The sequence below is a fragment of the Cyprinodon variegatus genome, unplaced genomic scaffold (genome assembly GCF_000732505.1).
Source record: "Cyprinodon variegatus isolate N-32 unplaced genomic scaffold, C_variegatus-1.0 Scaffold669, whole genome shotgun sequence".
Taxonomy (NCBI): Eukaryota; Metazoa; Chordata; class Actinopteri; order Cyprinodontiformes; family Cyprinodontidae; genus Cyprinodon; species Cyprinodon variegatus.
Window position 1 is genome coordinate 400,457 of NW_015151122.1, and position 14,498 is coordinate 414,954.

Genomic DNA, 14,498 nt, shown 5'->3' on the forward strand with positions numbered 1-14,498 from the left:
CACGCCCCCTCCATATATAATATCTATCTAAAATATGTGTGTGTGTGTGTGTGTGTGTGTGTGTGTGTGTGTGTGTGTGTGTGTGTGTGTGTATAGCCTATTTATGAAGGCGGGCAGGCAGTTCGAGTGAAGTGAAACCGACGAGTTGAATATAGATACTGCCACCCTGTGGGCTGATGTGAGAACTGCAACTGCAGTTCAATTAAAAAAACTCAAAACAGAATCATGAAAGCATGAAATTGACGGAATGCATTGTTATTATTATGCTTTTTTTTTTTTTTTTTTTGCGTTTTCCTCTGTAAAGAAAAGCCACTATTGAAAATATGCCATTTAAAATTAACGTATATTAATAATTTTTTTTTTAAGGCAAGGCAGGTTTATTTATACAACACATTTCAGGAGCAAGAATCATAACAAGAAAGGCAAATCGTAGTTGTGTTCATCTCATAATCAATGAACACAAAGAGCATAAAAATTTATATATTAATTATTAAACCCACGCAAGCTGCCACCTTAATGTGGTGGGGTTGTTTAAATGCCCAAATGATCCTAGGAGCTATGTTGTCAAGGGCGTTATGCCCCTGGTAGGTTCTCCCATGGCAAAAGGTCATAGGTAATGAGTCAGACTAAGAGCAGCTCACAAGACCCTTATGGGAAGAACAAAATCAAGCACAGTGACGTTGCCAAGTATGGCACAGCCGAGGCCCCACCCTGGAGTCAGGCCTTGGTTTGGGGCTCGTATGCGAGCGCCTGGCGGCCGGGCCTTGCCCAAAAGGACAACGTAGACCCAACACCCACAGAGGGATGCACAGGGGTCGGGTGCAGAGAGAACTGGGTGGCATTCAAGGTGGGGTGCCTCTATGCCCAAAAAGTCCACAAGTGATTTGTGGATCTGCAGAGGGTGTTCGACCGTGTCCCTCATGGTGCCCCCTGGGGGATGCTCTGGGAGTATGGGGTGCAGGGCCCTCTGTTAAGGGCTGTCCGTTCTCTGTATGACCACAGCAGGAGCTTAGTTCGTATTGTTAGCAGTAAGTCAGATCTGTTCCCAGTGTATGTTGGTCTCAGGGCTGCCCTTTGTTACCGGTTCTGTTCATTATATTTATGGACAGAATTTCAAGGCACACCCAGGGACTGGAGGTTGTCTGCTTTGGGGACCTCAGGACATCATCTCTGCCGTTTGGAGATGATGTTGTCCTGTTGGCCACATCAAACCAGGATCTCCAGCGTGCACTGGGGCTGTTTGCAGCCAAGTGTGGAGTGGCCAGGATGAGAATCAGCACCTCCAAATGCGAGGACATGGTTCTCCACCGGAGAAAGGTGGACTCCCCTCTTCAGGTCGGTGGAGAGTCCTTGTCTCAAGTGGAGGAGTTCAAGTATCTCGGGGTCTTGTTCACAGGTGAGGGACGGATGGAGCGTGAGATCGATAGATGGATCAGTGCGGCGTCAGCAATAATGCGGTCACTGTATGAAACTGTCGTGGTGAAGAGGGAGCCAAGTCAGGTGGCAAAGCTCTCGATTTACTGATCCAACTACGTTCCCACCCTCACCTATGGTCATAAAATCTGGGTAATGACTAAAAGGACAAGTTTGCGAATACAGGCGGCCAAAATTAGTTTCCTTCACAGGGAGGCTGTGTGCACCCTTCGAGATCAGGTAAGGAGCTCAGTTATCCGGGAGAGGATCGGAGTAGAGTCGTTGCTCCTCCACTTCGGAATAAGCCAGGGGGTAATTCTTGGCACAACAGAGGAAACCAGGAGGAGAGAATCGAAGGTTTGAAAAATGCATTTTAATTAAGCAATGCAAGACACATGGTAAGATTATTATCTTGAAAGAACTGCCAAATGTGATGTAAATGGCCAGTGGTCATAAATGAATTGAATAACTTGCAGAATGCCTGTTGTCCAATCCATGGTAAATAGCTTAGTTTGACAGACCTGTTAGAATAGTTTTAACCCATTCATTGCCAGCATGTAGCCTAGCTTACTTTTAATTAGCCAATAGATGCAATACTGATTTTCTAAAAAAAAAAAAAAAATCAATTTTATAAAATAAATACTCTAAATGAATATTTGAAAGGTGAATAAAATTATTAGATTTTATATAAGCTTATTTCATTTTCAGGCTTATTCTAATGTATTTGAATTTGTGAGCAGTTTTTTTCAGATTTTGAAAATTATTTCAAATGTTTCAATGTAAATGATTAAATTTGAGTAAAAAAATACTTGACTTGAAAGGATTTAATTATTAATTTGCAATATTTTGTGAGGTTTTGTTACAAATCTTAATAGATTCATTGCCAAAAGATTTTCCAAAGTAAAGTGAAAGAAGTGTCCTACCATGACTATGAAGCTGATCCCAGCGGGAAAATAGTCCCTTATTATGCAGGGCCAGTCCAGGGACTGACTACAGTTCTACTGAAAGGTGCCTTGATAGAGGTCAATGATCAGCATACCAACATGTAACAACTATAGCATGCATATTGTTTTAGGTTAATAGAATATAATAATCACGCTATGTATGCTTAGAAAAAAAAATACACCATCCCCCCTTTTATTTTTTTTAAAGCTCTACTACTGATTAAACATATAATTCAATTCAATCCAGTTTATTTATATAGCGCCAATTCACAACATTTGTCATCTCAAAGCAATTTAAAGTACACCAGATCATACAGTCAATTGATCTGTTTTCTATCTAAGGAAGTTTTCTATCTAAGGAAAACCAGCTGATTGCATCGACTCGACTCATTGGCTCGAATGCAATCCCTTACACTAAGCATGTTTGTAGCGACAGTGGAGAGGAAAAACTCTGTTTTAACAGGAAGAAACCTCCAGCAGAACCAGACTGAGTGTGAGCTGCCATCTGCTGAGGCCGACTGAGGTTCAAGGAGACAGAAGCAGAGATACAAAAAGCAGCTGTAAAAGGCGGCCCCGTCCAGGAAACACACAGCCAGGCAGACGAGCTCCAAGCCAACTCCCACGTCAGAGGAGAGCACATCCAGCCAGTCACAGTCAGAGAACAGGAATACACTGGAAAAACAGGATTATCTGCAACATCTATAAACAAATGTGTTGATGGCAGCAGCACAGCTAATATTTCTCTCCAGGATGGTGTCACAGCCAAACAGGAACAGACAAAGCGAAACTACTATGAGAAAAAGCAGAGAGAGAATATCACATTAGTTTTCCATCTGAAGATAGCTAAATATTTAGCTATTTATTTTACTTTGTTAAATAAATAGTTAGTTTGTTGAATAAATATTTATCTTAGACCTAAATATTTAGCAAACTAAATATTTAATTTGGAGCTAAATATTAATTTAACAAAGTAAGATTTTTATAAATGAATGAATGACAGCAAAAAAAAGGACTTGGAAAAAAAAGCAACCTTATTTATCTCTTAAAATAAGCTAAATAACCATTAATATCATTCCTACTTTTTGACTTCTTAATTTTATAAACGGCACCCCATGGTATTATATTTCTACTAGTGTCTTAAATGAACTGATAAAAAAAAGTACATTAGTGTATAAAAAGTACCATATGGTCTCTCCTCTTCCCATGGTGCTGTTTCACCGAGGAATAAATAAATAAATAAATGAATAAATAAAGGTTTAAATTAAAATAAAATTTGTAGGCATTCCATTGCCTTTTTGTTCGTATTGAAAACTACAAAGGTAATGGAGTCTGCTTTGACGTTGCAAGACTTTTCGAGCCCTTTTCTCGCGCAGTGGCTGATGGGAGGAAAGATCAAGAATCGGTCGTTACGGAAGCCTCACTCTGGCTTTTTCTAGGACCATTATCCTTTTAGATAACTAAAACCTTAAATTAGATCTATTATAGTTGATAAACATAACTGCATGTTTGTTCCAGTTAAAGGACCCAGATCCCGCTGCGCTCTGGTTCTCTGTCTGGTTACCTAACGCTGCTCGCTTTTAGCTGCATTGTTATTGTTTCTGCTCTCTGAGGGGCCCCCAGCTGGAACGGGATCCTGAGGGATGATTTCTCATCGGGTTCGGGAAAATGGATGAGAGATCCAACAGCTCCTACCAGCGGCTCTCGGTTTTCCTGTTAATGCTGCTGGTTTTTGGGGTGTTTACCATCCAGTATGCCTGTCCCAGCAGCTCAGAATGCCAAATGCTCCAGCAGCTGGGGGCTTGGTTCTCCCTCGGAAGCAGAACCGGGCCCCGAATCGGCGATAGTGAATCCCCCGATGGGCTCCAGAAGGACCCCTACGTCGCAGAAGACGGCGCTTTGGCCCGATTTGTCCCTCGCTTCAACTTCAGCAAAGCGGACCTAAATCGCGCCGTGGACTTTAACATCAAAGGGGATGATGTTATCGTGTTTCTGCACATCCAGAAGACTGGAGGCACAACTTTTGGACGACATCTGGTGCGTAATATTCAGCTGGAGAGGCCCTGTGAGTGCCATGCGGGCCAGAAGAAGTGCACCTGCCTCCGGCCCGGTAAAAAGGAGACCTGGCTCTTCTCTCGGTTCTCCACCGGCTGGAGCTGCGGGCTTCATGCAGACTGGACTGAGCTGACCAGCTGTGTCCCATCACGCATGGACTCCAGAGAGGCCCCGAAAAACCAGCCCAGGTTGGTAGGAAATGACAAGGGGGGACATTAAATGATCCAGATCATTTAAAAAGACAGTTTATCTTCAAAAGTCTTTCATATGGTTTTGATGCAGGATTTCTGAAGATCTTTCATATAAAATATGACATTTTTCTACAATTATCAGTTCCCTTTGTTAACATCAAAAATACACCAAAAAAAAAATCATTTTAATTGCACTGACAGACAAAGGTAAGGCAAAGCAAGGCAAGGCAAATTTCTTTGTATAGCACAAAAGACAATGCAGAGTTCTTTACATGATTAAAATATAGGAAAATAAAACAGAATCAAAGCAAATAGGATGAAAAAATAGTGAAAAATGCTGAAACAAGAAAGAACATTAAAAACTGTTCGACTAAAGAAGAAAAAAATTAACTAATGATGTTTCAGTTGAACTTATACGAGTATGCGAGTTTGGAAAGATAAACGCGGAAAGACTGAAAAGAGATATGAAACTAGAAGAAAGTGCTATACAGGATATAAATATTTATTTACATGTGTACAGAGACTATGTATGTACACTGTGTGCAGAATTATTAGGCAAATTAGTATTTCGACCACTTCATCCTTTTCATCCATGTTGTCCTACTCCGAGCTGTATAGGCTTGAAAGCCAACTACCAATTAAGTAAATCAGGTGGTGAACATCTCTGTAAAGAGAAGGGGTGTGGCCTAATGACATCAACACCCTATATAAGGTGTGCTTCATTATTAGGCAACTTCCTTTCCTTTGGCAATATGGGTCAGAAAAGAGATTTGACAGATTCTGAAAAGTCAGATGTCTTTCAGAGGGGTGCAGCAGTTTGAAAATTGCCAAGCTTTTGAAGAGGGATCATCGCACAATCAAGCGGCTCATGGTGAATAGCCAACAGGGGCACAAGACGCGTGTTGAGAAAAGAAGACGTAAAATGACCCCCCATGAGTTGAGAAGGATCAAGCATGAAGCTGTCAGGAAGCCATTAGCCACCAGTTGTTCCATATTTCAGAGCTGCAACATGTCTGGAGTGCCGAGAATCACAAGGTGCTCAATAACCAGGGATCTGGCCAAGGTAAGGAAAGACGAAAAAGGCACACCAGACAAAACGTCAAGATTGGGCCAAGGAATATCTGAAGACTGATTTCTCCAAGGAGTTTTGGTCTGATGAAATGAGAGTGAGTCTTGATGGGCCAGATGGATGGATGGGCATCAGTCTGGATCAGTAAAGGGCAGCGGGTTCCTTATCAACTCAGACGCCAGCAAGGTGGAGGTGGGGTACTGGTATGGGCTGGGATCATCAAAGATGAGCTTCACCTGATCTGAACCCCATGGAGAACCTGTGTTTCTTCATGAAATGTGAGATCTACAGGGAGGGAAAACAGTCCACCTCTCTGAACAGTGTCTGGGAGGCTGTGGTGGCAAACAGATCAAGACACTGACAGAATCTATGGATGGAAGGCTTTTAACCGACATGGTGAAGAAAGGTGGCTACATTGGTCACTGAATTGTTTAAATATGAAACTTTAATATTGTAGGAGTCTTTTGGGTTGATTGAGAACACAATTGTTGCCCAATAATAAAAATAATCCTCAATAATACAACTTGCCTAATAATTCTGCACACAGTGTATTGACATGCTATAAATGGTAAGCAGAGAGTAATTGTAAGAGGCTATAAAATAAATAAATATGGAAGCTTCTATATTTAAAAAGTGAACAAATTGAGGATAGAAGACAGGACTGAGGGAAGGAGGATGCAAGAGAAATGGGAAAAGCAACAAGGATGCAACCAAGGAAGGGAGGAGAGTTGGGATGAAACTATTATGGGAAAAAAAAGGAAAATGTACAAAGAGAGAGTTTCAGAGGGACAAAAAGAAAGGTCATGGATCAGGAAGGAAGGCTACAAAGAAATTGGGAAGGAGGGTTTAAGTAATTTGAAGAGTAAATATGTTTGATATTATTGTTTTCAGCACCTCCTTATTTACAGGTCATACTTTTGTGATATGGGAAAACAAATATTTTGACACGATGCCAAGGAGTCCCCTAACACTCCTTAATGGTCTGCTGGGATTTTTTTATTTCACATAAGGAGAAGTGTGGATAAAAGAAATCCAAGCATGGAATGTTTTCCTTCCAATTAGGAAGAAACACTAAAGCAATGATGATGTATCCCTGTGATACAACTTCATTATTGTTCATTAAATGTTGCACTTACAGTTCTAAGATATGACTGCTACTTGAGCAGTTTTACAGCTAATAGTCTGCACTCAGATATGAAGACATCTAAAAAATTTGAGTTTCAACATGTTGAAGTTTTAAAATAGAAATCCAAACGGTTATAACAGAAATTTGCACATTACAAGAATCGCAAAAAAATAATTTCTACTGTTCTGTGATTGAGATTAAATCTGTTTTTTCTTTCTTTCCAGCAGAAACTATTACTACATAACAATCTTGAGAGATCCAGTTTCCCGCTACCTGAGTGAGTGGCGTCACGTGCAACGCGGAGCTACTTGGAAGGCCTCCCTCCACGTGTGTGATGGACGGTCACCAACGCTGTCAGAGCTGCCAGGTTGTTATTCAGGAGACGACTGGTCGGGTTGCTCCCTGCAAGAGTTCATGGACTGCCCCTACAATCTGGCAAACAACCGACAGACCCGCATGTTGGCGGATCTAAGTCTGGTGGGGTGCTATAACGTCTCGGCCATGAGCGAGGACGAACGCTGGGCAGTGCTTCTAGACAGTGCTAAACACAATCTAAAAGGGATGGCCTTTTTCGGCTTAACCGAATACCAGCGTAAGACCCAGTACCTCTTTGAGAGGACCTTCAACTTGCAGTTCATCGCACCTTTCACGCAGCTGAACGGGACGCGTGCTTCCAGTGTCGAGGTGCCGCCTGAGACGCAGCAAAGAATTCGCCAGCTGAACCGATGGGACATGGAGCTGTATGACTATGCCCGTGACCTTTTCCTGCAGCGTTTCCAGGTGGTGAGACAGCAGGAGCGCAGGGAGGCCAGGGAGCGGCGACAACAGGAGAGGAGGCGGCTCCGTGGACGCTTTTCATCAAAACAAGAGAGGCGGTTGAAGCCAACTGAAGCGACGCCTTCGACCAGCGCCGAAACACAGGATCGTCGGAGGGAGATGGCAGCGGAGGACAGCATGGAGTCAGAAGTGCTTCTCCCAGACTGGTGGGATGTTGATGAGAATAGCACCATGGAGGACTACATAGGAAATGTGGAACAGTGGTAGCAGCAGGCTGCCTTTATAGGACGTGTACCAAGAATTGCCTTGTCAATTGTTGCTAATTCAGGTTACTTTTAATATATGCCTTCGTTTGGCCTTTTGTTGTTTTAAATGTGAATTTAATTTATTTAAACTGCACTTTTTTTCTCAGAACTGACATTCTGTTTGGATCCTTTCACATAAGTAGAACAAAAGACAGGAATGTTTTATATTGTTTTAGATGAGTCCAGTCTCTAGTAGGATTTTTTTTTTTCATGTATTTCATTGGAAATTAAGTGATGCACCTTGGAAGAACATGCCTTTTTTCTTTTTTTTAACACACTACATTTATGTGACCAACAATTTTTACATTTGCCAAACTGCTGTCTTCATTATTATGTACTTTTTCCTGTTTTTGTTTTTTCTTAACAGCGAAAAAAATGAACATTTTTGATAGTACCTCAATTTTCGGCATTGCCTGCTCATGTTGATCAAATATTGGAGTTTGTGTTTTTTATTTATTTTAATATAAATTATGCTTTAATATTCATCAAACTGCTGCTGTATTCTTGCCATAATTGCATGCCTTCATAAGTTTTTTCTGTAGTTGTAATCCTGGGATTACCCAGCAGGGGGCGTTAAAGTACCTTTAATGTCGGTGGTACATAGACTGTAGAGCTGGACTTGAATCGCATAAGATTTAGCAAATTTGGATAAATAGTATTCTGCTTCCTTGACTATTTGAAAGGATTTATGAAAGTTTATATCAGTCACAGATTTACCATTATAATAATTTTTAAAAAGTGTAGCTTAATCACTCAACCTACATTCATATTCATTAAATTGGAAAATTGTTGAACTGACTATTTTTATTTAATTTTCTGCTCATAGTTAATAAACAACAGACCATTTATGATTACATAACATCAAAAATATGGAAACTTCAACTAATTCATACAGATTTGTGGGCTTAATAAGAAGTATATGTTTTAGTTGTTTACAGGCTGTTATTTTATGTAAAAAGATCTTAATTGGGGAAGACGCTGAACAGGTGGCCAGCCTCTTAAATGGAAGAGCAGAGACCCCAGTAAGGTCTGACTGGCCCTGCAACACACAGAAAAGAAAAATTGTTGGATAAGAAAGTTTAATTTCCTGTTTTAGATCTGGAGGCAAGATTTTTTTTTTTTTTTTATGCGGAAAAGGGCAGTTTGGTAATATGAGAAAAGCTGGAAGCGCTGCTATTGATCTGGAAAAAAAAAAGTGACATTAAGCATTAAAATTTAACTTTAAAAGTTGACCTTGTGAAAGAAGTATATAATTTTTTGGGGTTTAGATTTTTTTATCTGGTTAAGGTAAGTTTTATGCAGAGATGAAATGATCTACTGAAAACCAAATACAGAAAGAACAAAAAAAGTTGCAAGCTTGTCCACTAAATGCATCAATAGTCGGTAGATGTGGTGAATACCCACATTATTTATGATCAAATTAAACATTTTTGTGCCCTCTTGATATTAGAAACACAAATGCACAGATTGCCAACAAATATTAATTTTATGCAAAGTTGAATGAGTTAATGCTCTTATGGCAGTATGTTTAGATGTTGTTTAAGCTACTATCATCACTACTGAAAAACTGGTATAGATTTTTCAGAAACTAATTGTGAAAAGGAGGGATTTACAGCATATCAGTAAGCAAGCATTAAATAAAACAATGAAATCAATCAAAAGTTAAGAAGTAATTTATTTTGAAACATGAAAAGGGTTCATGCCGGTCATGTTCATGACGAAAAATGAAAAACAATTGCTTAAACTGACATTTCTTATGCTGGTTTGAAATGGGATGTCTCCGCTGCTGTAAAACAGCTACTTTCTGGCTAAATCTGCCATCCCGTTCAGAATATTTGTGCTTTTAACACAAATAAAATATTTATGCTTTTAATTTTCTGATTTAGATGTAAATCTTTACATTTAAATCAGCAATATGTTTTCATGTAGCATTATAATGACAGTCAATGTTAGATCAAAACACATTTCATGTCAGTTTGGTTCAAATATGGGGATAAAAACACAATAGGCCTGCTAAAGCAAATAATACACAGCTGAAATTTGGATAATTTGAAATATATTAGTAAGGCTGAAACAATTAGTGGGATTATTGAAATAATCCTCAACTAATTTAGTAATTAATGGTTAACTGGAGTATAGAGACTGTAAAACATGCCTTTAGCTCACAGAGCAACTTAGAGCAGTAATTATATCAAAATGATAAAATATATATATATACGCATTTTGCATCCAAAGATTTAAAAAGCACTAAACATGCTCTATCCAGTAATACTCAAGTTTAAACGTTTAAGTTTCACCTGGTTTAAATTTGTAAAAAGTCTTCTTTATGGAACCTTTGTCTATCCGATTATTAATCGATTAATCGAAAAAAAATAATTGACAGATTAATCTATTTGCAAAATAATCATTAGCTGCAGCGTTATATATTAGCAACTGATCAGGGGCGGAGCTAGATGGGGGGCCAGAGGTGGCCTTGGCCACCCTTAGCCAATAATTGGCCACCCCTACCATATTTTTCGCCCTCTAATACAGACGGTGGCAGCAGTATAATTATCAAGAGGAATGTTTAAACTTATTAAACATTTTAATTTTTCATATATTAATAGTTAATTGACAACTAAAAAGCTGTGGTTAGTTATGCACATGAAAAAATACTAACTTTAAGTTGATATATAAAAAAATTATGCTCTTTTAAGACCCTAATTTTTTGTTATATGGGGTAAAGACAAAATTAGTTTTCAGTGAAATCATAGATAAATAACTACTTTAATAAAAACTTAAAAATCCATTTAATGTAGATATTAGTACATGTTATGCCGAACAATTCTTGATAAAAGTAGGTAAGTAATGACAATGGAAAAGACATTTTGTCCACTATACCTTTTATTTAGACAGCATGGATGTTTAAATATATGCATCTATTTGTAATCAAAAGGCTGTAGGAAAGTTCTGTTTGTCTTTATTTAGAAAATATGGATGTTTTGCTTGTTCCTGTTGGAACAGTGTAGAGGGACCCAGGGGCGGAGCTAGATGGGGGGCCAGGGGTGGCCATGGCCACCCTTAGCCAATCATTGTCCACCCCTACCATTTTTTCCCTCTAATACAGACGGTGGCAGCAGTAATACTCTCAAGTGGAATATTCAAAACATTAAAAAAAAATAATAATTCTTCATGTACTAACAATTACTTGACAACAAAAACATTGTGATAGATTATGCACATTAAAATACTAACATTAAAGATGATAAGTACAGAAGTCATGCTCTTCCCATAACCAAATTTTGTGTTTCATGGGGAAAAGAATAAATGATGTCTCTGCAACTCATCTAGGAGTCTTCCGTGAAATCATAGATAAACTATTTTAACCTTTTTAATCTTTAATCTAATTTTAATTAAAAAAAACGTATCAAATAATCAATTTATGTAGATATTAGTACTTGTAAATATCAATTTTATCCAGAATGATTGTTGATAAAAGTAGGTAAGTAATGAGAATTGAAAAGATGTTTTCACTACACCTTTTATCTAGGAAGCACAGATGTTCACTGGAAACACAATCTAGAAATAAGCAAAAATTTCTTAAATTAAGTGTATTTACCCTTAATTTGAGTAGGTAAATGAAATGATTTGCCAATGGAATGAGTATTTTAACTCTTAGAATAAGATATTTAGATAAAATGCACTTGAAATAAGACAATATAATTGCGTTTTCTTATTTTGAATGTAAATTGTCTTGTTCCATTGGCAAAATGTGTCTTTAATCTTCTCAATTCAAGAACAAATGCACTTATTTTAAGAAAAAAATTACTTATTTAGATTATGATTTTTTTCCACTGTTTAGAAATATGTTAGAAATATGTTATATATATATGTTAGAAATATGTTATATATATATATATATATATATATATATATATATATATATATTTCTTAGCAAAGGCTTCAGGAAAGTATAGTTTGTCTTTATTTAGAAAATATTGATGTTTTGCTTGTTAATTTTCCTCCTCCTGTCTGGAAGATGTAGATTGACCCTGAAGTTCAGGTTCTGGTGCCACTCCTCAGTGTACATTGTTTTTTTTTATTGGCCACCCCTATTGAAATGTTCTGGTTACGCCTCTGCTACCAATAACATGATCAATGGGGGTGAAAATGAACATATTGATGGGTTGTTATGGGTTTCCAATCAGGAAGCCAAAATCTGAAAAATTGAATTAATTGAAAAATGAAAGAAAATTGTTACAAATGTTCAGTAATTATTTAAAGTCACATAAAAACTCATAAAGTGATTATTATTGCCTTGTTTTTAAAAGGCCTTTAATTTGTGTTTTTCATTTCTTCCATCATAGAAACGGAGTCATCCCTCTACAGTTTGCCCAATTGTGTCGTGACCTGATCATACCTCATAAACAAACCCCTCTGCTGTCATCCAACTCCTCCCATTGGATAAAACCCTCCCTCTGGCTCTAATCTGTGATCTGCTGAGCGCAAATGTAGTTACAGCTGATGTTTCTGCTGCCGCTTCTGTCTGTTCCTCTGCAGCTGCTTCGCCTTTCCTACTCGCCCTGATTTTTATTTTTATTTTTATTTTATTTCATTTCTTGCCACTGCATTTTATTTCCTCCCCTCCTGCGCTTTAGTGCAGAGCTTTTACGCAGCCCTACAGATAAATAAGGAAGTCCTTGGCGGAAAATACCAAGCAAGCGTATTTCAATCGGCTTGGATTTGAAAAAAAGACATTTGATCCGGACTGATAACAGGTGAGCGTCCGGATGGGGTTGGTGTGTGGGGTAGAGGGGGGGCGCTTGGTGACGTTGCAGCCTTTTAAACTCGCTTTGACGCATTTTTGCAAAGATCATTTGTTTTTGTTGTTTCTTTCTGCGTTTTGCGCGTCGCTCCTCCAACAAATCCCGCCTGTTGCATGCAGCCTACGTGCAAAAACTGGCTTTGGTTGTTAAAGATGGGCGTAATACAGGCAAATTAGTCATAACGCTCTTGCTTAACATGGACTGGAATGTCTTGGCTCCTCTGTCTGGATACAAATGATGTGGTGACGAATTTCCATATTCCAGCCTGTATAAATAGGTTTGTTATATTATAAGCTACAACAGTCTGTCTTTTTAAATACTGTGTTAGGTTTTTTAGTTGTTTTGAGAGTTAAATGCATTTTGGCATCCTGTTATCCAGGGGCGGAGCTAGATGGGGGGCCAGGGATGGCCACCCCTAACCATTTTTTTCTCTCTAATACAGACAGTGGCAGCAGTAATAGTGGAATATTCAAAATATTAAAAATCTTCATATATTAACAATTACTTGACAACAAAAACACTGTGGTTAATTATGCACATCAATATACTAAAATTAAAGATAATAAATACAGAATTCATGCTTTTTTCAGAAATAGATTTTGTGTTATGGGGTAAAGAGAAAATTATGCGTTTCTGCAAGTCATCTAGGAGTCTTCACTGGAATCACAGATAACTATTTTAATACAACCTTAATAAATTTATGCAGAATGAATATTGGAAAAAGGAGGTAGTAATGACAAGATGTTTGCGGCAGAACTCAAACCTGAAACATTTTTATCCACTATACCTTTCATCTAGAAAGCACAGATGTTTAAATATATGCTTCTGTTTGTTTGGAAAGACTGTATGAAAGGATAGTTTGTCTTTATTTAGAAAATCTGGATGTTTTACTCATTCATTTTCCTGTTGGAACAGTGTAGATTTACCCAGAGGTTCTGGTGCCGATCCACTTTTGGCCACCCCTCAGTGTACATTGGTTATTGGCTGGCCACCCTTATAAAAATGTTTTGGCTATGCTGCTGCTGTTATCAGATGTCGGCTATTAAGGCTATTACAGCAGTGTAAACTGTAGATTATCTGCTTGTTATTTAGAAGCTTTTATATAGGATTTCAATGTAAGTGTCTCTTAATACAATAAGTAGGAGATTCTAGGAATCTTGTCCTTTTTTGACCTAAAGGGGTCAGACTTTTAAACCACCATGATATTCTTTGTTGTCATTAGGGGTTTGCATAGGCTGTATGCAATCTTGCTGGATGTGCTGTCCTTTATCTTGTCTGCTTTAACAAAACAGCCAGTCAAGACAAGTTCACACTCCCCTCCCGGCTGTGGACTCTGTACCTGTCTGGCTAGTTTTTCTTTACTTAATATAAACAGAGATAAACTGACAAACCATGCTCACACTGACAGGAGTGCATGCAGTCACCTTTCCCACACAACCAGTTTTGTTTTCTCTTCTCACAATAGCACACAGTACGGAAGAGGATAAGGGCCACTGAAAAAATTAAAAGAGTTAACTGATTTTTTTTTTTCATTTTATTTCAGTATAATATGAGGAAAAAGTCAGAATTCTGACTTTAATCTCAGAATTCTGACTTTTTTCTCAGAATTCTGACTTAATTCTAACATCTAACAAACATGTTAGCATCAAGTTCTAGCCATGTTTGTTTTAAAGACTAAACTAGCTCTCTTGTTTCAATCACCTTCTGCTCTTCCATTAATGAAATAGCATCACCAGGGACCCCTCAGACATGTAAAACGTCGCCTAATTGCGTCATTTTCCGCCAATGTGCTTCCACATCTCTTTCTTCATGCCCA

General features: G+C 38.3%; 2 protein-coding genes across 10 annotated transcripts in view; both read left to right on the forward strand.

Moving 5' to 3' along the window:
* Window positions 1–3,744: 3,744 nt before the first annotated feature.
* On the forward strand, window positions 3,745–8,991 carry LOC107097066 (heparan-sulfate 6-O-sulfotransferase 2-like). 2 transcript variants are annotated; one of them, XM_015394049.1, is made up of 2 exons: window positions 3,745–4,597; window positions 7,023–8,991. In XM_015394049.1, the coding sequence occupies exons 1-2, from the start codon at window positions 4,023–4,025 to the stop codon at window positions 7,837–7,839; spliced, it is 1,392 nt and encodes a 463-aa protein (XP_015249535.1). In that variant the 5' UTR covers window positions 3,745–4,022; the 3' UTR covers window positions 7,840–8,991. The 2 variants fall into 2 exon arrangements, with proteins under 2 accessions (XP_015249535.1, XP_015249534.1); XM_015394048.1 differs by having other exon boundaries at window positions 7,020–8,990.
* Window positions 8,992–12,454: 3,463 nt separating this feature from the next.
* The window catches only part of LOC107097067 (muscleblind-like protein 3), a 44,951-nt gene continuing 42,907 nt past the window's right edge, over window positions 12,455–14,498 (forward strand). For all 8 annotated transcript variants that reach the window (XM_015394051.1, XM_015394053.1, XM_015394055.1 and 5 more), the window contains exon 1: window positions 12,455–12,634. The gene's annotated coding sequence lies outside the window, so the exon portion shown is untranslated. The remainder of the gene's footprint in view (window positions 12,635–14,498) is intronic.